The sequence below is a fragment of the Hetaerina americana genome, unplaced genomic scaffold (assembly GCF_022747635.1).
Source record: "Hetaerina americana unplaced genomic scaffold, ioHetAmer1.1.p SCAF_38, whole genome shotgun sequence".
Lineage (NCBI taxonomy): Eukaryota > Metazoa > Arthropoda > Insecta > Odonata > Calopterygidae > Hetaerina > Hetaerina americana.
This window is the reverse complement of record NW_027286963.1, coordinates 1,290,797-1,315,413: the sequence shown is the minus strand read 5'-3', so window position 1 is coordinate 1,315,413 and position 24,617 is coordinate 1,290,797. Positions and strand designations below refer to the sequence as shown.

At 37.0% G+C, this 24,617-nt stretch overlaps 2 protein-coding genes across 2 annotated transcripts; both read right to left on the bottom strand.

Annotated features, from left to right (window-relative positions):
- Nucleotides 1-1,230: 1,230 nt before the first annotated feature.
- LOC139691571 (uncharacterized) lies at nt 1,231-14,856 on the bottom strand. The gene is made up of 3 exons (XM_071589448.1): nt 14,424-14,856; nt 9,214-9,732; nt 1,231-2,998 (listed from the first exon to the last, which is right to left on the bottom strand). Exons 1-3 carry the CDS (start codon nt 14,658-14,660, stop codon nt 2,846-2,848), a joined length of 909 nt encoding a protein of 302 aa, XP_071445549.1. The 5' UTR covers nt 14,661-14,856; the 3' UTR covers nt 1,231-2,845.
- Nucleotides 14,857-20,419: 5,563 nt separating this feature from the next.
- On the bottom strand, nt 20,420-23,816 carry RpL27A (ribosomal protein L27A). The gene is made up of 5 exons (XM_071589467.1): nt 23,776-23,816; nt 23,224-23,287; nt 22,736-22,833; nt 21,894-22,043; nt 20,420-20,590 (listed from the first exon to the last, which is right to left on the bottom strand). The coding sequence occupies exons 1-5, from the start codon at nt 23,776-23,778 to the stop codon at nt 20,462-20,464; spliced, it is 444 nt and encodes a 147-aa protein (XP_071445568.1). The 5' UTR covers nt 23,779-23,816; the 3' UTR covers nt 20,420-20,461.
- Between the last annotated feature and the right edge of the window lie 801 nt (nt 23,817-24,617).

Sequence of the window (24,617 nt, the reverse complement as noted above, 5' to 3'; positions counted from 1 at the left end):
TGTGAGACCAGGAACTAGTGAATTGCATCTTTCATCTGCCATGGTGGTACATCAGAGTCATCTAGGCTTTGGAAGACCTCTAGAATTGAACCCACCACCTCTTCCGGTGACCAACTTGATTAGAAACAGACAGGAAAGTCAAGGCAATATGTATGTATGCATCCCCTTCTTTACTAAGCCTTGCTGGATGCAGTTGGCTGTAGGCCGCACCCCTCTCTGGGCAATGAAGTCCAGGTACCGAGTTACTCACTTGTACAGATTGAATTTTGATCAGCAACCATGCCCACCAACTGTAGGAGGCCTCACGGCATCCCTACACTCGTGGTGATGACGACCTGGTCCATGTACGCCAGCCCTCAAGATTGACAGCCAGCCCATGCAGAGAATGTCATCATTCTCTGCATGTCTTTTTGCCAGAATGAGGCGCAGACTCCAAGGCAAGATTAAAGAGGATTGACAACAGGGTATATGTTACCTCTATCTTACCTTAGGTGCCCATGGCCATCCCAATTTTGGTCATCGCACCCCTGTATATGCCCCCAATTTGTTCCATCATCCCATTTAGCATGCCCAGTCTGTCAGCATCAGACACCCGACAGCTATCTCCTGACAGCTTCCCCTTGCTTGGTCAATGGTGACCTGGAGCACAATGTTCTGCTCTATACAGCTCTTCATTACTGGAAAATACTCTTCTGGAATGGAAAGGATAGCCTCTAGCCACGGAGGGTCCAGATTGATGAGGAGTCCACCAGGGTGCCAGTGAATGTTTCGAGGATTGTAGGGCTGAGGTCAATCAGCCTCTGAGAACACAAGATCTGTTGGTCATCACCATAAAACTAGTTATCAAGGTGAAGGCCACTTTTGGAGGTGATGGCAGGGTTCACTCGATACTAAGCCCAACAGTGTGTGAAATTCACTCATCATGGTGGGTGGGCCAGATCATTTCCCTGTGCCTATTATACCATACCAAATTTTCCAATTATGTATATATTAAATGAATAAATGAAATAAATTAGGAAGAATACTGGTTCCCAAAGTTTGGGACCATTATTCTTGATTATTTCATTATGAGAACAAGAAACAGTTCATAAGAGCAAGAAACATATATATATATATATATATATATATATATATATATATATATATGTATATATATATATATATATGTATATATATATATGTATATATATATGTATATATATATGTATATATATATGTATATATAAATGATTTTTTTTAATAAAATGAAATAAAAGATAATTTACCGTCCATACAACCAGTCTTTGAATGCTGAATGATAGGCAAATCAGAGAAATTTAAAGAATTTTGTCCACACAGCCAACCAAAGCCCTCATCAACAAGATAAGCTGGTTATTTTCAGGTATAGCATCAAAACCCAATCAATTATTATATACGCTTACAAATTAAGATAAAATAGGTTTGGCTGGGCAATCCATTCTCCTCTGACGTTATATAAACTCACTTCTCTATCTTTTTCCAGAAGAGACCAGTCTTGTTACAATTAAAAACCTGCTCTGGCAGATAATTCTCAGAATCTACAGGCTTCTTAAAGACACCAATCAATTTCCAAGCTATCTTTGTGCTGGGAATAACTGCTTCACCATGGGAGGATGTGCCCAGAAAAAAAACAGAGCATTTGCATATTGTTTTAATGCAAGGCACAGAAGGATCACATAATATAACATCCCATCCAACGGACTGCGTACTCCACTGGGAATGCTCTATGCATAGCATCCCAAGTAGGCTAAGGGATATCACAGAAAACTCCTGCCACTGTAAAGATTCGAACCCAGGCCCCCCAGTGTGGGAAGTTAGCACACTAGACACCATACCAAACTGATTCCCGAAAAAACTCAAGGATTCAAATAGCAGGAAAAAGAACGACAATGGAATTCAAAGAAACTGCGGGAGATACCGCAACAGTAACTTTTAACAGAGTCATCCACTAATGTGCATTTCAATGCAACAATTTCAGAGTGTGAAAATCATTTGCATTGACTGGGATTCGAACCCAGTTCCCTCAATGTCTGGTGGAGTGCTTTAGCCAATTAAGATATCGAGACCTCTCTTAAACTTTGAAATTTATTATGACATTTTTTTATGAAATTTTTTATTAAAAATTCTGAGAACTATGGATTTCATTGCTTTTAAAAAAAGAATGTAAAATTGTATTTAAATTTCTCGAAAAAACTGAATTCATTAAAAAAAAAAAGGTATCGGTTTTTGAAATTAAGAGAACAAAGGATTCAGATTTGGGATTCAATGTAAGAAAAAATGATTTCCCGCTTTGTTTTTAATCAAATTTTGAGCTACACTCATCCCAAAAAAATATATGTAATCAAACCGTATTCCACCGACCAGTGTACATTAATAACATTAACAGCTTTCAAACAATCTCAGACATGACTCATATTTAATCAATCAGACCATTTTGCGTCCATTTCTGATACAGTACGAAACTATATGGAATTTTCAAAGGAAAAAACTTGATAAAAATCCTGTACAGCACTTTATTAGCCACAAAATTGTAGTTTTCATCACTTATGATCCTAGTTCAAAGATATCAGTCTTTTAACAACTATTCTGTTTCGGCTTTTTCGAATGAAAAGGTGATCAAAAAGTTACAGTTTTCTCACTATGCTCCCTTCATAACAAAAATTTTGGTTATTTTTTTAAAGAGATATTTGCTCCCATGAAGCTCAACGCAAGAGTGTAAAATTGACAGTTGTACATTCATATGGAGCTCTCGGCAAAATTTAAAAGATGCTTAAACAGAAGTGAGGAATGCTTCAGACTCGCGACAAAGAAACAAACAGTCGTTAGCTTATTCCCAATCCAGGAGACCATCGACTGATTGGACAAATGAGGAAATATCATAAACTGTATACATTTTTGGCAGGTTGATATTCATTTCTTCGCAATGGAGCTTTGTACTCTTCAAATACAACTCTGCATTCATTTCTTCATCCAAACAAATCTGTAAAAAAAAAAAATTAAATTTACGTATTCTTAAAACACTGAAAATCTATTTTGTGGATAGATCACTAAGATGTGTCTTTGGTGGTATCTATATATGTATGATAAATCCAAAAAATACAACTTATGTCAACATGTTAAGTGAAAAATATTCAAATGTATCTCATCAGTCAAATGATAATCCCCATGCATGCATGTTGTATAGAAAGGTCATTTTTCATGGTGCTGGAAGGTCGAGGGCACGTGTGTTTGTTGCCTATACAGGATGAGATGAATGATATTTCCTCGCCGGGTTAGCGATACCTTCCCCAGACATCTCCAAAGCATTATACTAGGCCACAATCGAACTATTTTGAAATATAACACCCAGCATGAACACTTTCCATATTAGCAACTCTTCGAGTAGTAGTTTTGAGGGGAGGCGACCGATAGCTGAGATCATTTGCCCCATAGGGGATGGACAGGAAAGGATGAAGGGTGGAGAGAAACCCGGCGTTGGCATTAGCCTACTCTTTACGAAAGGCGCCAAGGGGTCCGCAGTTTAACGTCCCATCCAGCGGACGAGGTACTCACTCAAAGGGCCCTCCACAAAGCACCTCAAGTAGGGATCCAGATACCTCTGAAAAATATTCAACACCACCGGGATTTGAACCCGGGCTCTCTAGGTGGGAAGCCAGTACGATATCCACCGCACCATCTCTTATACTCCACACTTGTATGTAACATCTCGGAAATTTTGAGGTTATGACTGTTTACTAGATGCCTATAGCTTTCATGAACGCCAATCGCAACCTTCAGTTGAACTACAATATGGCGGGAAATTCAAATTGAAATTTGTTCTGGATTTAAGAGCCGCACCCTGAATATCTATCATACAGCATATACGTATGTTCAAGGAAGAAATGACGCATCTTAAATACGAATACATGGAAATACTACCTTGATCAAAAATTTCCCGGAATTTATTCAGAAAATTAAAAATACAAGTTTATTCATCTAAATCTATATTGTCCCCTTCAAAGTAATCCCCATCGACTGCAACACACTTATGCCACCACTTGATCCAATCCTCGAAACATTTTTTATATTCGGTTTTCGGTATGTCCATCAGTGCTTCCTGCGATTTTTCCATTACTTCCTCTCGGCTGCTAAAACGCGTTCCCCGTAATGGTTTTTTAACTCGATTGAACAGAAAGAAGTCACAGGGAGCCAAATCAGGTGAATTCGGTGGCTGTTGGATGGTATTTGTTGCATTTTTCGTCAAAAAATTACGAATAATGATAGCACTGTGCGACGGTGCGTTATCATGGTGCAAAATCCACGAGTTTTCTGCCCACATTTCTGGTCTCTTTCGGCGAATTGCTTCACGCAAACGTCTCATAACGCCCAAATAATACTCTTTGTTTACTGTCTGGCCTTCTGGCAAAAATTCATGATGCACTACACCGTTGTAATCCATGAAAACCGTCAGCATTGCCTTCTTTTTTGACTGAAAACGACGTGGTTTTTTTGGTCTCGGCTCATTTGGTGAACGCCATTCACTTGCCTGATGTCTGGATTGCGTGTCGTACTCATAAACCCACGTCTCGTCTCCAGTAATGATCCTTTTGATGAATGTGGGATCGGATTCAGCCTCGCAAATCATGTCTTTTGCGACGTCAACACGGTCTCTTTTTTGCATGAAATTGAGGTCTTTTGGAACCAACTTTGCTGCTACACGACGGAAACCCAAATCATTAACCACAATGTCTTGGGCGGATCCATAGGCAATGTTCAAGTCCTCCGCTATTTCTCTGATGGTTAATTTGCGGTTATTGACCAACATTTCTTTTACTTTATCAATTTTTTCACCGACTTTCGATGTCGATGGTCTGCCACTGCGTTCATCATCTTCGATTGACTCACGACCACTTCTGAACCGCTCGTGCCACTGGTAAACGACCGTTTTTTTTAGAGAATCGTTGCCGAAACACTTTTCCGACATTTCCAACGTCCGTGCGCCACTAAATCCATTTTTTACGCAAAATTTAATACAAGTTCGTTGTTGCAAATTTAAATCCATTTCTGCAATTGTAAAAAATCGCCAACACACACAGATAGATGTACTCTTGGCTACGTAACTTTTGCAAATGTCAAGTTATGACACTAAGATTTAAAGGGAATATCAACAACAGATGTACCAATTTAACAAAAAAACAGAACTCAAATCGGAACGATGGGAGCGCCACACGGTGGTTATTCCGGGTACTTTTTGATCAAGGTAGTATATACACATTTCTCAAAATGATAGCTTAAAAAGAAAAGTCACCCTGTTACTGATAATGTAAACTAAATGTAATTTCATTTTGCATATCTACTAAGGACATGCCTAATTTTAAGCCTTTATGTTTTTTTTTATAAATTTTATACCAGCAAACCACAAAATTTCATACTACAGAAAAGATAGTAAAAATTTTCCACCAGATAAGTTCAATAGTACGACCCGGTTTTGAGGTATTACATCATCTCAGATGATGATGTGGTACATCGAATACCAGTCATACTATTAAACTTATCTGGTGGAAAATTTTTACTATCTTTTCTTCATCATGTTTGAATTTCACCACATCACGCCTGAAAATACTCAATTCACTTGAATTTCATATTTAATTTTTTTTAAAGCTAACTCATGAAATTTTCCCCTGCATAATGCCTTAGCAATAGTTAATTAATAGTTTATTAATAATTAATAGTTAATTAATAAGCCTTAGCATTAACTATTTTTGCCTATTCAAAAGGAATGCCGCTCTGATTGTGAATTTTCCAATTCAAACAATTATCCGTAACATATACCACACTTTTCAAATTTTTTTACTAAATCTTGACAATTTTCATGATTTTTATTATGAGTTTTTTGAAAAAAAAATTGTGAATCTTCCCCGATTTATTCTGACAGACTGACCAACCTGGGAAATGCAATATTTATTACTGTTGTTAATCTACCAGTCATGATAGGTTTAGAACGGACACAAGATACGCAACAGTAAACAGACAAACTCCCTTGCCTCTCCCACAAAACACAACTTGACAACCGACACCATATAAAGCCCCTCTTCAATTCCACACCATACTTCCTTCCTCCCTTCATTCCATCCATCGTACCTATCCTATTTCCACCCCTTATTTATTTCTACCTATTTATTTATGCCTATAAAAAAATCTGATTGTTCCAACAGTTCAAACTCTACAAAATAGGCATTTGTTTCCACAATCACCTAGTCATTTGAATAAAATGTTCTATCTTAAAAGCCATCACTTCATGGTGGAGTAAGGGTAGTATTCACAGGGAGGCAATTCTGGTTGAGAAGGAGAGATTTGGGAATGAGTTCGAATCGTAACTCTTTATTTTGCCTCCACAACTTCAGAGGAGTATGATGATGAGTTGTGTCGATGGATAAGGACTATTTTGTGGGTGCGTAAATTGCAATAGGTTGTAAAACTAATAGTTTGACTCTTTTCCTAATAGTCAATGAAGATCATTTTTATTATGAATACAAAAAAAAATGTCTCCATAACTTTCCTAGCCAAAGGAATAACCTTTGCCTTTGGTGTCAACTCCCTCCTGGTGACCCCCATTGCTTGAACTGTTTTGTGGTTTTAAGGGGTGCAATGGTTTATATCCATGTTTAACCGAAACTGATGCTTTAAAAGTCATGTCGATTGTGCTGAAACAGCTGCAGACTGACCTTGGAATAAATGACAGGCATTCATTTTTAGTCAACTTTGAGCTGTTACAACACCTATCTTGCAGATGGGTGTTGTAATAGCTCAAAAGGGTGAAGTACAAATGTTGGTGCCAAATATAATGTACCCATTTACATGAGGTGCCCATAGCATTAGAAATCTCATAGTAGTAGTATTTATGGGAGTCGATTGACAGCTGAGGTCATTTGCGCCATAGGGGATGGACAGGAAAGGAAAAAGGGTGGAGAGAAACCCGGCGTCGGCATTAGCCTGCTCTTTATGAAAGGCACCAAGGGGTCCACAGCTTAACGTCCCATCCGACGGACGGCGTACTCACTCTCAAAGTGCCCTCCACATAGCACCTCAAGTAGGGATCGAGATACCATTGAAAAATATTCAACACCGCCACCGGGATTTGAACCCGGGCCCTCTGGGTGGGAAGCCAGTACGATAGCCACCGCACCATCTCGATCCCCCTTAGAAATCTCTCACACCTTTTATTCTTCATTCATCCTTCACCATATCATGGAGGTTATCAGTTGATTTAAGGAGTAGTTATCTCAAAATGGCATCCGAAATGTTTAGCATCACTCGTTTGAAACTTTTGCAACTACCTATTAAACCAATCTATAGCTGTTGGTTCACCTTAATGTTCATCAAGCATTTCCTGGGGGTTATGTACTTTTCATCAAATATGTAATAATGTTTGATCAACACACAATCAAATACTAAACACAGGAGAATAGAGGATTAAACTTTGTGTGTGATCATTCAAAAGAAGCTGCTAACTGAAAATTAATTCAACATACACCAATAAATATCACACCGACTTGGAATGGACTTTCACAGAGTACCCTAATAGTTATTTTTTTTAATGACTCAATTTTCTATTTCTGATACTCTTTTAGTAAATAAAACTCTTTGTTGGAACATAATATGCCACGGTTGTCATTGTTTTATCAGTTTTAATGATGTAGATCTTTTTCCGTATATTTTGTGCATTCCCTGCTACTAATACTGTGTGCCCAGAATCCATGTTTAGTTTTAAATGACCATATAGAGAAAACTACAGTTCATCTAATGGATTTTTTCCATATCTTTTGCGCATAATACAGATATCGGTTTAGCATATTAAAAAAACTGAGAAAAAGTAATGTTTCTGTATAGAAAAGAGGATTGGGTTGATGCAATGGCCTAGTGCTCTGAACTCCCACCCAGAGGGGTAAGGACTCAGAACCAGATGTTGGTAACATTTTTTTCGATGGTATCCTGATCCCTACTTGCCGTGAAATATTTGGGGTACACCGCCCGTCTAATAGCTATTGATCTGCATGACCCCCTTTGAGTATCTCTCAATTTCCACCTCCATCATAGCCGTCTACCTATCTTTTATGGCACAAATTACTTCAACTGCCACCTAATTTCTTTTAATATAATCTAATAACTTTTACTTCAGTATTGTAGTTCATGATTTGATTTGTTGTATATGTTTTACGTCCATTTGTGCTTTATTTATAATATTTATTTTTACGAACTTTAATATTTTTAAGTTTTCATTTATATTTTTTTATCATTTAAAAGCCGTCAAATATTGCCCATATTTCGAAAAAGGATTGAAATGGTATTGAAAAAAATGGTACAGTGGTTAACATTTCCTATGTTCATACGTGTGTGGGAGTGTTCTAATTCAAATTTGATATTCATTTCTAGGAAATTGTCTTGAGTAACTTGAAAGGAAACTATTGAACAAAAAATTGCGTGGAAGTGTTTTTAAAGCTGTCCGTGGTGTCATAATTGTTTTTACCAAAATTAAAATTTTCAATATTCATTTTAACAAACATAATTCATATCAATTGCTTGATTTATCCCCTTTGTATACGTAGAAAAGCACAGTGTTTAATAACATGCAATAATAAGAAAGAGCTATCTGGCTATGTCCCTCTATACCAATTTCACGGGGGATCGAGATGGTGCAGGGGCTAACGTACTGGCTTCCCACCCAGAGGGCCTGGGTTCAAATTCCGGCGGTGGTGTTGAATATTTTTCAGAGGTATCTCGGTCCCCAGCTTGAGGTGCTTTGTGGAGGGCACTTTGAGTGAGTACGCCGTCAGTCGAATGGGACGTTAAACTGCGGACCCCTTGGTGCATTTCGTTAAGAGTAGGGCTAATGCCAACACCGAGTTTCTCTCCACCCTTCATCCTTTCCTGTCCATCCCCTATGGCGCAAATGACCTCAGTTGTCGGTCGCCTCCCCTAAATACTACAACTACTACTACCAATTTCACATAGTTATAGAGCCATTTTGATTGGCCATGGGATGTTGGAAGACCGTAATAAAGTCGAGAACGTTAGGCAAATAAATAAGGGTTCGGAATGGGATAGGTATGATAGATGGAATGAAGGGAGGAAGGAAGTATGGTGTGGAATTGAAGAGGAGCCGAAAATATAAAACCAACAAACCCGTATCAAAACCACCTCTAGCTTTCCACATACCTGTTTCACAGGAACAGGCACACCAGCATCCGTCAAACCCATCTGCGTGATCACTATTTTCCTCTCATGATTCGCCTCCAACTGAAACACTGCCCAAGATTTGGAAGGCAAGCTAATTATTTGCGAGTCTTTCCACAATTCTTCAAAGAGTCTCGCTCTAGCTAATAAGTCCTTGGGTTCCATTTCACTGACAACCCCGATTCTTGATCGACTGACGGCGCACTCCATTTCATTGTTGGGATAAGGATCGTAAAGTTCTTCGAATCCTTCCACAATTGGTTTGTCATCAAACGAACCGTTGGAATAGTTTTTCTCATCGCCAGAGAAATCACTTGTGGTCATAACAGGATTCACAATCATGTTCTGAGGGTACTCTTCAGACGATTTTGCCAATATCCTCTTCAATTTTGAATCATTCAGATTGGATGCCCTTCTTTTTTTCCGACAATAGCAATCTTTATTTGATGGAAAATAGCATGGGACAGCCCCGTCACGTAATCGAATTCTCTTGTAGGCAACCTGAAAAAATTAAAATTTATCATTAAGTAACCAATTATATATACAAGACAATCCAACCAAAATTGTACCTTACTTACACATAAAATCAACAATTACTCAAACAATATAGGGTATGTTAAGATTTCACATATTTAGTCACTCGAAAGATCAACAATTAATGATGGGAAAAGTTAATATTTTTAAAGAATCTCACATCTGACATTATTTCTTTGGTAATTTCCATTTGAATAGCATTAAAATTTGTGGAAAGCACCTTTTGAATTAACTTATCATTTATATTATTCAACATCAACATAAATACCATGCAATCCAACAAATAGTAGTAGTAGTATTTAGGGGAGGCGACCAACAGACGAGGTCATTGGTGCCATTAGGGATGGACAGGAAAGGATGAAGGGTGGAGAGAAACCTGGCGTGGTCATTATCCTACTCTTAACAAATGTACCAGAGGGTCTGCAGAGTAACGTCCCATCCAACGGATGGAGTACTCACTCAAAGTGCTCTCCACAAAGCACCTCAAGTAGGGATCGAGATACCTCTGAAAAATAGCCGATGTCTACGGAATACGAACCCGGGCCCTCTTGGTGGGTAGCCAGTATGGTAGATACCGCACCATCCCAATCCCCTCCAACAGAAAGGGGTGTGGCATGGGGTAAGCACCAGATGGGAAGGGTGAGTGATAAGGGAGGCTATGGGAGAGGATATTAAAAAAAGACTCGATGGTGGGTAGCCAGTATGGTAGATACCGCACCATCCTAATCCCCTCCAACAAAAAGGTGCGTGGCATGGGGTAAGCACCAGATGGGAAGGGTGAGTGATAAGGGAGGATATGGGAGAGGATATCAAGAAAAAACTCGTAAAAACTTTGACATGGAGCGTAGCTATGTACGGTGCGGAAACGTGGTCATTGAAGCAGGAGGATAGACATAGACTGGAAACTTTTGAAATGTGGGTGTGGAGAAGAATGGAGAAGGTGAAATGGACAGAGAAGAAAACAAATGAGGAAGTACTTGGTATGGTGGGCGAAGAGAGGGGTTTGTTGGGAGCAATCCTATGGAGGCAGGAAAAGTGGATGAAGGGGGTGTTGACCGGCAGTGGGATGTTGAAGACTGTAATAGAAGGGAGAATGTTGGGCAAAAGAGGAAAGGGAAGGAACAGGATAGGGATGTTGGACGGGATGAAGGGAGGAAGAAAGTACTCAGAGATGAAGAGGGACCTGATATAGAGTAGGATGTTGTGTTTTGCTAGGGGTCACAAAATATTTTAATTAGTAATTATGTCCATCCAAAAACCTACCTTAACCGGTAGATTGCCTAATAATAATAATAATAATAATAATAATAATGGGAGAGGAAGGAAAAAGGAAAAATATCCATCAAAAAAATTATTAAATAATGTGCTAACTTGTATACATGCTGGAGGAAGACCATAATTCAAAACAAGGGCTAATACAACTCACAAACTAGTTACTTGTTATGCAAAAAAAAGGGAATAAAAATTAACCAAAACCATTTATAAGACAGGCCTCCACCAAAACAAGATAGGCATTGCAGAACTGAAAAATAAGGAGGAGAAACTCCACCATCACATAGACATGCAACTCACAGTCCCCTCCCCCAAAAGACACAGGTAAGGAATGTGACACACCGCCTCAGGCAGCAGAGGCATCCCCCCACCGAGGGAGACAAGAGACAGAAGGAGAAGCTTAAAAACAACAAAGCAGGGCAAGCAATACTGTAAATGGCAGTCCCATGCCGTCATGTCGAGAGGAATTTGACAGCAAAACCAACGAGATTAGTGAAAGTGCATGCATTAAAGTAAAACTAATTATTCCTTAGACTCTGTGGGTGGCATCTGGGGTTTTCTGCTATCTATGACCCTGCAGTTACTATCCCTTATTGTTTGTAAGCTGAATAATTGATTTATCTTTCCTTTGAATCCCATTGGCAGGGAAGGAATATTAATTATAGAGAATTTCGTTTACATGTTGATGATTGATGTTAATTTATTTTGCCAGTTAAACTTTATTCTGTCATGTTCCTGAGCAAGTTGGTCTTTAAAAATAAATACTTATCCAGGTTGGTTTAAACAGTTACACCCAAATATTAACGATTCACAATGATTGCAAATAAGTCACCCATCACCTCAGTTTATTCCTCTAAATTTGACATAAAATTCCATAGCTTTATCTGATGAATCCAGCAAAATGATTTTTTCAAAACCCAATAAGCAAACCCAGACTATATTCTATATTTTACTCTCATTATTGCTGGCGAATTTTGTGAAAATGTCGAAAGAAAACCAAAATAATGAAAAAATCATGAAAAAGAAAGTCACATGAAATAGTAAGTACTGTACCATTATCTTCATATTCCGGACCAAGGTTTTCATTACACTATCATTTTCAACGATACATATATCTACAACTTGAAAATGACCATACCGTCCTGAAACCTACACCAGAAAAGTAAACATAGAAATTAGATGGACAATTGCCAATAGCACATGGTAGTCCAGTGAGACGAGCATTGGACAACTGACTGGATGGCCTGGATTTGATTCCTGAGGACGCCTCTGGGAATCCTCATCTTCACCTAAGCTGTGTCATTAATCAGATACCAGAACTTATTGGGAAACCAAAGACAGCAAAGGAAAGGAACTGGCCCCTCTACCCTATGTATTATGAACGCATACAAATATGTTGCTCAATGCTACTGGGCATATGATGAGAAAGTACTCTTCATCTGAAGAAAGTAATCTTTATGTAAAATGCAGAAAGGCAAGCAGGTGGTGCTATTTTTCAAGTGAAGAATTCCTTTAAAGTAATTAGCACCTAAAAATTAGCCACGCAACTATGCTTTTCAATGAAAATAAACAAGCTCTTTTGCTAGTGGATTCCAATGACGGCAAGTTATATTCTGCATATCACAGAATCTTCAATATTTCTTTATGCAACCATAACACCAAGAAGAAAGAGAAAGTTCTGTGAGCAAGATGGTGGGGTAAATTCAACAATAATAATAATTTATTCCCCCAATTGACAAATACATAGTATGGCACAGAATATCACACATTATGTACTTGTATAGGATACTCCAAGAAGTACAGTAAGTTAATAATTACAAGCCAGAAAAAATAAAATTACACCTAAGTGCATAATGATGTGCACAATACAAAATTCGCAATTACTCAGAATTGATATAGTCATTCACACTGCATAAAAATTTTTCCTTTAAGTAGATCAACAATTTCTTTTTGAAAATAGAGTGTGTAAACCAATGGGAAGCATGTTTGATGCACAGAGAACGAGGTCCCTTGGTCATCATTGTCATGCTAGCAGACATTACACACAGATGATTTCTTGTCCTAGTCTCATAGATGTGTGTGCCATTACTTGATGGGAATAGAGCCATGTTCTTTTTTTTACAAAAATTAATGTATTATAAATGAACACCTAAGGAACTGTTAATATGGCAAGGCTTAGAGTGGTCTGCAGAGGGCTGTATAGGGCTTATTGTACATGGACCTAAGCAATTTCTTCTGAATTAGTTGAGTGTTTTTAAAACAACCATACTAACAGTATGCTTCAGAATTGAAAGAAGATTAAAATAAGGTGTATAGGGTGGCACTAAAGCAGTTGACATTTAGTCACTCAAAACAAAAAGATGCTTAGGAAAACTTAATCATGTCCATCATTGGATAAAGTGGGATGCCTCCATCTTACTTGCCGCTACTAATAATAAAAAAATGAACAAACAAATTCTGTATTTTATAATTCCCGAGATATCTTAAATGACCTATGGAAATTCACACCTGGGGATAAATATATACCAAAACACAAGCAGATCCGATTACAATTATAACTAAAAGCAACATTTTCCAACACAATCATGTTAAAAAAAAACCTGAAATCCCTAATTAACCGAATTGATGTATTGGCTCAATTTTCCACATGCTTCAGTTGATTTTCACTAAATAGGGTAGTTTTTGGGTACGATTTCCTTTTCAGGAGTAATGTTTAATGCGGAAAAGATCAGGAAAAACAAATCAATCCATGCTTACTAGTCGCATTTTTAAAAGCATAATATTATTGGTCAGCCAGAGGATTGCAAGAGAATATACAATGAAATCAGTGGGAGCGACATGGAATGAAAGTCAACCAGACGATGATGAAACCTTCAAGAAAAGGGAGGACTAATGTATATTGAGTTCGTGCTGTACAGCATGGACACATTATATTTTGGAAATATTTTATACGACATGGACACAGTGATAAGGAATTGCAGTTTGTGGCCAATGAAGCATAAATAGGTGGTGTAATAATATATGGTTCGGATATTGACCACGTTGAGGAGAGATATTAGGTATCTACCGTGGAATTTCATGCGTGCATGGGGAATAAAAAAAATTGAAAACAAAATAAGAGTTCAAGGCAGAGATAGAGAGAGTGCAGAAGTAGAGCAAAGAAGAATCCAAGCAATATAATGTTGAAAAGACGATAACAATTGGTGAGCGACATAGTGCACAAAGTACCCGAGGTGAAAAAAGAACATTGTAACACATGGTGTACATGTTTTCTGTGGAGACTCATGAAACAAGAGTTCACTTTGAGTGTCCATTAAAAGCTTAGTTTTGACCGGTCGACTACTATTAACATAACTTCATTTGCAATACCATCTTTTACCACTCACCTTCATTACTTCTTTGCCATTTTTATCATAAGCCCTCCAGTGTCTGATAATGTCTTCCTCCTTGAAATGTTTTTCGCAAATGCAATCATTAGGGCGAAATGCCCGATCCTGCCTTAACACAGCGTCCGACCATTTTTTCATGATTTCTGGGTCGTTGGGGCAACTAAACATTGTCACCGAGCCATTACAAGTGCTGTATCCGGAGTTACAATAAGGCACGAAACACTTACGCCCCATTGTATCCGAACTTTAAATGCCTCACATTCCACAAATAATAAGGTCAAACTCTTCTTAAGTACAGTGTCTGCTGAAATTTGGCATAAAATACATACGCATGTAATCTCTGATGCCACGCTCTAAGTTTCTATATTGATATTTCATGAGTAAAACTGAACACAAACGATTGCGTACTTTCTTCAATTCAATCTGTCTTATTATATACGAGTATATCTTTCTTCCGCTAATGGATACACACGATTAAAAACCTATAAACACAACAACAGCGAAACTCAAACTGGGCGTAAGGGCAAATTATCGGGAAAAGGCACGTTGTAATGTATTTACAGTGCTATGCTGGCTGGCGTATATTCAGTTGTGCTTTTAACTTTTGATGCATTTGAAAATCCATATGTAATTACAGGATTTTGTACAGTAAGTTTGATTTTAGCTGAAGTAGTGGATGCATTAGCCGATATTATGACAGCACAATATCCTTCAGTTATTCCATCATTAAAGTCAGTCTCACTAAACAACAGTCTTATATTACAATGGTGGACAGAAATTGCAATATTGAATCTAGAAACTTCCAATATTGATGTAATGGCGCACTTGAAGGCATAGTCTAAAATTTGAAATTAGCGGAATCACGTGAACAGAGAAGATATCCGTCCATACCATACGTCGGTATTTCCAGAAAAAAACTATTGGATGTGACATTATCCTTTACAGAAAACCCTCCCTACAAACCACTGCTATGATGAAAACGCATGTATTGCACGCATGTCTTTATGGTAGGCAAAACCTGATAAAATTTACTCGAGGAAACAACCCTGCAAATTTTTCCTCATTATCCTAGCAAGCCTTCTGCCCGTCAGAGTATTGTAAGCTTTTCTGTTCCTGATTACTACTATACTTATCTCGAGTATTCGAGCTATCTAGGTGGACCAATCTTTCTCGGTAAGTGCTTACAAATTTCGAAAAAAGAAATCATGCAGCTATAAATGTAGTCCATGGATGAAGGCTTTATCAATTGCAAATGACTAACGTGCATTCGCAGTGATAAGGCACCGCACGTGGAGAGTTATTTTATTTGAATGTAGAAACAAGTCAGTATTAAATGAATATGAATCGGTTGTCTCAGAGTAAATGGTATGGAGCACTAATTCAACGCTGGCAAAACTTTGATGTCAACATTTTTTAATGTTTCGGTTAATGAAGATATCGCCCGCTTAACTGTAGTGTTATATAGTTTCATGAAAGCTAGATCCAGCTTGAGTGTTGCCAAAGGTGTGTAAGATTTCCACTTCTACCCTTCATTTATCAAAAGTCGTTTAGCGAAATAGCATAGTGATTACATAAATACGACTTAAGGGCCTAGGGTTCATCCAAATAAAATTGTAACCAGATTTTCAAACTGAATGGAGAAACTAATTCCACCTATTTAAAAAAAATGTTCCTTGCTCCTTAATAAAAATACAGAAGAAAGTTCAGTTACGCAGTAAAATTCTGGGTGCCAACACACTTTAATTGGGAAGCATATATTCATTCACTTAGCTCAAAAGTTGCATCTGGTCGATAACTGCAGAGGATGCTGGTCACCCACAATTCAACACACATGGTCCATATATTATGCTTGCATATAATCTAAAAGACAGTGCTGCTGCCTAGGATTATTCCTCACATGCTTTTGAGGCTCTTCATACTAATAAATTGGGCATTTTGAGTTGTATCAATAGCAGCAGTTGCAAGGTATTATCCAAGAACCTAAAACGTGTTCAATTCAAAGAGCAGTGGAAAAATACTTTGTCTTTCATTTAATGAACTAAAACATTCTTTCACTGCCATGTACTTATCTTATTCATTTCATTCTGTATAGATGACCTGAATATGATTAAAAAAATATTTGAAGATGCCCTAGATTACAATGCATACTTGGGAAGTATATACCAAAAAAATCTTAATATTCGGACAAGACTTAAACAAATTGTCTTCAGCATTGAAATAATTTTCGGTACTTTTCCAAAAAGCTTCCAAAGTATTGCAAAAATACATTATGGGGAATTATTGTTCTTCTGCGAATTTTTAGGGGTTACAAACTCCAAGTCATTCATATTCTTAGGTATGATATTTTCAATAAAAAAAGTGAGTATCTGCCAATAAACTGTACAAAAAGCATTTCCTGTACACACAGATGTGATCCACAATTCTTTACATTCATGCAGAATGCAGCTTACTTAAAATTTACTTCATCATTCATATTAAATTTAACCATTACCTTTCCAGAGTAATGTCTGCTATTTAATAATAAAAAAACATTAATTATCCAAAATTCCACGTTTTAAAATGTTTTCCCTATTCCTGGATGTTAAGGGTTGGCTGAAAACCCAAAATGAACATACTAACAATTAATTAGTTTGGCACAAATATGAAAATTAATATAATATCTAACATTTAAAAGTTTCTAATGAAAAAAATGACTTAACAATAAGTTTCAGATGAACTTCCTCCTCCTAATGAAGTAGGGCCTTTAGGACACATTGAAGAGATTATTATGAGTTTCATGTAAAACTTCAAAGGCTAACTCCATTTTGCAGCAAGAAGAATACAACAGCTAATACACTATCAGGGCAGAAATATACTCATTGGAACCAAAGTTTTAGTAGAGAACAGTCAGAAAACCAAATATTTTTGAGGACATAAACATTACCATTTAAGTTCCCCTGATTGGGTCACTGGTCTAACAAGGTATAAAATGACCATATCAAAGTTGAGTGCACAGAAAATAAGATTTCTTCATGGCAATGTCTTTTTTCACCCCTATAGAACCCTCAAATATAATAATCCTGAATTTAACCTTGATTTAAATAATCAGGCATATTAATTAGTAGCAGTTATATCAAATTACTCAAACGAACTATCTTCATACCCAAGGCAAGCTGTTTAAACATGAGAAATACTACCAATTCTAATACCTCTACTGCCAATAAAAATTTAAGGATGAATACCAAACCAAGGCACCGGAAATAAGTAGAAAATGACAGTGTGCTGCACAATGCCATTTTCATAATCATTAATATAGAGTACAACAAAAATCAACAAATCTAGGAAGCAATTAAGAATAATTTCAAGCACTGGTTGATTAGGAATCTCCTTTACACTCTTGTCCAAAGACAAGTTAGGGCAAAAGTTAAGCAGCACTTAAGATATGAGCTAAAAAGAGCTAGAAGTTAAAATTTTCAATGAAGCATAAACTGTGTCATCAGGAGTCTAAATAAAAAGCAAACCAAGTTTCCCTGGCAAATATTCTCAATTACTGACAAAATTTTTTAGTCAAATTAAGCTTAAAGAGACCAAATAAAGCTAAAATACTAGAGTAAATAGTATTTTTGTCTCTCAATGATTCCCATTTGACCTAATATTAACCAGGTACTTTCTTCTGTTTGCATTTATGTAATTTCGTATATCGTCCATAATATTTACAGGGGACACAGCTTTGAGAGAGCCTGCTTCAACAGTCTTAACCACTTGCCTGATGGGATTGAAATTTTTTTCTGCACTAAAAAATCTTGTTTTTTTTACTTTTTCACTCTCCTTATGTGTATGACAAGAAAAGACAAAGTATAACAGAAAATCATTGTTATTTACTGAAAGAACAAAAGAATTAACTTGACCCAAGTATTTTCACAACATTTTCCAAGAGTTCTATATTGTGTGGTAGATTTTGGAACATAATGAATCACAGTCCAACATCACATGCTTGGCAGTAGAACCTTGTTTCTTTATGGCACAACGAATTGCCTACAAGGCCGTTCTTTATTCTCTGAAGGTGGAATATACTCGGGGAAGTGCCTCTCAGATATGATTCTGCTAAAGGCTTTCCACATCGTATCATGTGCGGTATCTCTCAATTATATTTTCCACTAGTTTCATTATAGTCTAGGTGACTTTTTGTTCCTCCATTTTCCCTATACAACACAATGCATTCCATGTGGCCTGTTCCTACATGTGTAAAATATGTTTCCCATATTCTCATACTGTGGTAATTTGCCAGGTGCTGACCGGCCCTATCTACTCAACCCATATAGTCCTCAACAGTGACTTTTGGCTTCCATAGCACCATTTACCTTTATTTAAATGCAACAAATTGTTTTAAGTACTGCAGAGAGTACAGTAACTTTGCCTTCTTGTCACCTTACCTCTCTGAATGGCAATGTATTCCTCCTTTTATCAACCTGTTTCGTCATCTGGCACTTCCTTCCTTGTTATTCTCTATGTCCCATAGGTATCATTTCCTTTAGCAATCAAAAAATCAGCCAGCTCTGGGGAGATTAATTGAGAGAATAGTTGTCTGGCAATAACCTTTACCAAGTTTGATTTCACAATAGTCTAGTTCTCTTTCCTAGGGAAAAATTTCGAATAGCTTTTTACAATACGTATAACATAATCATTCCAGAATACTACAACGGACAAAATAGGAAAACAAAAGAAGAGTGGCATTTAGAAGTTACAGGTAACTTGTAAGGACTGTAGTGCTATATAAATAGGTCAAACGTGTAGATCATTAAAAACACAGGCGGAGGAACATAAATGCTGTTTAAGAAACAGTGACCTCAAGCAATCTCTTTTCCAGGCACATACGGGAATCAGGTCAATGGGTTAATGATTTGTTTGAATACCTCCCTAATCCTGGAAATACCCCTTTCCTTCACAGAAAGACCAAACTGCCCCCCCCCTTTCTGTGAACCCACAAATCACCATTCCTGCCACCCTGCCTCCCCAAATACACAGATTGCAACACCACTTTTCCCTCTCTCTCACCCACCCCATCTCTCCCTCATGAATGGTACATATATGGACTGTGACTTGATTAATTGGTACCAGATGATGCTCAACCATTGAAACTAGTTGCACATAAATAAAGAACCATGGAAATATACATTTCATTCATTTAATGAACTAAGGGTGCCAATTAAATGTTTCATACGAGTAATTATTTCCTGAGACTAAACAGCCCTTTCTTTATGAACATGCCTCTTAATAAATGACATCCACACTCACTATGCAAAAACATTTTTACCTCAAGCCTCGCTCTTCCCAAGGAAACATTCTGTCTCCACGATAGCCTACTCCCATACAGCATGACACTTCAATAGAAATATCCCTCTCCACATTGCAAATTTGACAACTTCTTGTGCAAGCAAGTACAGGCCAAACTTTAATTAGCTTGACACAAGGATGTGTACCCCTAACACGGATACTATTGTCTGCAAAAACCCAGATTGCGTTAAATTAGTGCAAATCTACGGTAAGACCGATATTTGAAAAGAACGGTCAGTCTCTTTGACCAATACCACTCAAATAACTAACAGTACAAAGCCTGCCAAATATCTTGATTATCAAAAAGTTTATGAAAAGGCACAATTGATCATCACACATTAACGGCCTAGGCAGAATAATGCAAATAAAAGAATCTAATTCCAAGAGTTTCCACCGTCTCTAATGTGTCGTAGGCTAGAGGCACCTTCCTTGAGAAGGCAATCTTAAATACGTGAATAAATCAGGACCAGAGCAAAAACATTGTGATGCCTGTGTCTGGCACGGGCACGTGGTTAATGAACCAGTAAGAGTATTACACAGATCTACAAGTTTCTCTAATAAGCACAGATTGAATTCAGCTAAAAAATCACATCATAACCCTTCTCTCAAATACCATCATCTTAGGCACTTGGCAAAGAGTACCCCACAACAATCTCTCGGTCATAAACAAACAATCTAACCATGTAATAAATTTATTTTTATTGTTTTCTTTAGGACACACATTAGGCTTGTAATACACAGCATCCACCGACGGCTTTAATTTTCTCTTCAGCCGATCTTGAGAAGAATTTGGCCCGGACTATAACTGGTTGCTTGGGAAGACGACCCTTGCCCAGGACCTTGTAATAACCCTGGAAATAAAGATGAAGAAAGAGCTCTGATATCACATCTGAACTTCATAGCGACAACTAGGCACGAAGAAGTATAAATAAATCTAGGCTTAAGCATAGAAGGCTATATTAATGTAACAAATCTTTCTACTAGCATATGGACAGAAACTTATAAACATTGAATCCAGTATTTTCAACCAAAATGCTTTTATAAATAAGAATGTACTGTTTGCAGTCAACATAATGTGAGATGAACCTGAAGCACTAAGTTGCAGCTACATAATTGAAAACAATACGGATTTCTAAGCAATTGATCAACAAAATGGCAATGATGAGCATATCAAAAAAAAATAATCAGGGCAAATATTAAAATACCCAAGTAAACAGGGTATCTAGCAAACGCTCAGTAACCAACTAAAAAAAGAGAATTAAAATAGAAGTTATTTCCAATAAAGATTAGGAAATAACACAAAAATGTACTTCAGAGCAGAATGCATAAAGACCGTGGCAGGCGTTGTGTAATAACTCCGGAAAGAAAATTTACCATTTCACAATTAAGCCTCAAGTTATAAATTTTAGAGGACTAACTTAAAATACCCCAAAATTTCCATGATTTCCAGATTTATGATTTTGATTTGAGAGTTGTGATAGCCTTGCAATTGATGAATACTTTCGCTTTTCTCTTGCCGGTTCTCTTGATTTTAAGCATTAATGAAATGCCTGCTATATTGGAATCGATGATCAAATTTCACAAAAATCAAAGAGCTTATGGGGAGAAATTTAAGTATTTCTCTAATTCATAAGCAAAATTAGTGTGAAACAGAAAATTTAATTTACATAAGGATGGCTTAGCAAAAGCACTTGGGTCCATCAGTGCAACTTAAAGAAATTAAATTGAGTCCATCACTGGAATTCCCAAACATTTAGTCATCTTTTTTTTCATTTCCATAATTTTCCAAGAATGTTAAATCCCAGAAATTGCCCTTAATTCACAATCATAAGGACAAAGCATGGAGAGGAAAATGAAATATCCAGTCTACTGACAATAATTCATTCATAATAAATACATTTCACAAAATATCTTTAAGATATAAAACAATTATTGAAATAAATCCTCAATATTCAACATTTAAACGACTCGATTATTTAGCCATGTGCAACAAGAAAATTTTTCATGCTAACTTCAGCCCTATGTCAGTAAAGAACAATCAGCATCTTGATGCCAAAGACATACAATTAGATGGCCGTTCTAAAGTCATCATTATAGGGCTCTCCACACACAAGACACACACAATACTATTAAATTAGGCTTGTTGATTCTTACCGCCTTCACAACATCAATTACTGGAGCCTTCTCCGTGCTATCCTTATATCTTAACCTCGTTTGGTCGCTCACCAAGGTCCAGAGTTTGTCAAGATTTATAGAGGGACACCATGTCTTATTCTTTCTAAGATGAAAATTTCTCATTCCAACCTATTAAGGAAGGATATAAATTACAGACATTAAAAAAACACACCAAAAATTAATCTTACGAATAATCCCAGTGAGAAAATGTAAACAATCGGGCAGTCAACAAAATGACAAATTTAAATTATTTGTAAATAAAAATTAACATGGCATAAATTCTCAAACACTAAAATAGTCCATGAACGTAAAGAGTAGGTTAAAGTCTGCTACGAAGAGTAAAATAATATTACAACTCACTTGCCAACAATTACTGTCAACCCAAAAAATTAAGAGAGAAATAAAATGAAATCAATCAGAATGAATCAAGTGTCAATCAGAATGAACATTCAGCAATGTCAAAAGTATGACTCAGACCGCCCGTTCAACTATCATCATTTGACACAACGCCTACTATTTTTCTTACACAATGACTTATTAACTAAGAAAGACTAAATGCTGTCCAAACAACACGGTGAAATCCAAGTTGTTCCTCTTGGTTCACATTTACTCCATCGAGGGCACGTTCGAATTGGAGTGAATAATTTTGAAAAATAATACTTCCTCATTTCATTCCCATTGCACCGTGCATAAGAGTTCAACAAAATTAATAGAAACTTAAAAAACATTAACAGATTACCACTAAGCTCCTTTATAACATCATCCGGATTGAAACAAAAACCCCAGCCAAAAACGAAAATTGTAGCATTGATGAAATTTACCTTTCCAAAATACCCAGGATGGTATTTGTCGAAGTTAATTCTGTGGTGGTGCATACCTCCAGCATTACCGCGACCTCCAGGATGCTTCCTATGTTTTCCTGTAGTAAAAGGAATAAATATATTGAAACGCGAGAAGAAAATTTCGAGATATCCACTAGTCGATAACGATAATAAAACACGTAATATTTAAATAATATTCGAAACTTACGACAGCAATAATTAGCCATTTCATAATGGAAATTCTGTTTTGGAATCCCGAGTCAATTTCACCTTTCATTCCGACCAGGCATAAAAACGTGGTTTACGCGACATCGTAAATAATGTCTCCACTAGCAACTACGTTTACAGAATTCTCGCTATTACTTCAATAACATCACTTAAGTATTTTCAGATGGTAAAGTTCGCTAATATATTCAACAAGGTATGCACATTGCCGAATTATATTACTTACAACACATTCAAAGATGAATGCAATATTATAAACTTACCGATACGTCCATGGCCATGGCTGACGTGCCCGCGGAGCTTTCTCGTCTTCTTTTTGTGTGTCGACTGGAAGGGAAATAACTATTAGTTAAGAGTAACAGTGGAGACGTTGCTATGTTACACGTTTAGATAATTCAGAGAGTGAACTTAAATCATGTGATTTCATACCGCCCGTTCACATTTTCATCATTGTAACAAGACATCGACAACCGGCCAACATGTTGGCCGTTTGTTACTAAAATACATGCTTGTAACACCGAAATGCAACTCAACGCTAACTCAGAAGACTTGATTTGGTCCGGACTTAAGTAACAACGCGGATAACGAAAAGATCTATATGGCTTTGAAGCGGGAATAACCATATACCCAACGTGGCATGCGCATATGATACAATTCTAATGTGTGCCATAACTTCCAAAATAATACTGAAATAACTCTTGATATCAGAGACTTATTGAATATAAACTGGTATTCTCGATGTTATTTGCAAAATAAGAAGATGATGACACAAATGTACATGGATTAAAGCCTGAACATTTCACAGCTTAACTCACCATGCTTCCCGTTCGCCTTCCGAAGTCGCTTGAGGACTTCGATTGTATCGAACCAATCGAATTCCAGTAGTGGTCAACCAGATAAATGACTAACGTTTAGCGCAGAGGTCCTGTATTCAAATTCTAATTCGGCCCATACATTTTGATTTAACATGGTCATATATGTCAAAAATCCCAAAAATATCCATGTTTCACATTAAAATACGTACAGGTAGGTTACATTTTTGAAAGGTGTACTCCATGAGCTCCTTTGAATCGTGTCCTATATTGCTGTTGTACACAAATCCTTGGACAAACAAAATTACTACAATTATTATTATTCTGTCTTATTAGTGGAGCCATTCAGAACATGCTCATCAACAAGCTGTACCCAAATAATTAATGAAAACAATATAATTATTTTTTCTAATTGTATAGGTGCAAAAACTTTAGGTTGGATTTCTAGCCATTTAAATTCGAAGGGTATAACTTTTCAAATAATTTCTTCACTAGGTGAAAATAATTTTATATTCATGACTGCACGTTGCCTACGTTCTCTACCTTGTGAACCTCGAAAAAAGTGAGGTTAAACATATGCCGCACAGTCACCACATATATTTAGGAAAACACAAAAGGTTGATCTTATAATTTTGTTTCTTCCACAGCATTTTATAATCAATGCTTATTAAAAAGGTAAGTTTTGGATTGACACACTAGCCAAACTCCAGCATGTTTTTAAGCTTTACATTGCACTGCTCAACATGAGACCCAGTGTTACATTTAGACCCTCCTCAATTGCATACACACGCTGTCTCTCGGCATTCAGTTCAACTTACCTACCCTTTTTCTCTTCCAACCTCGCA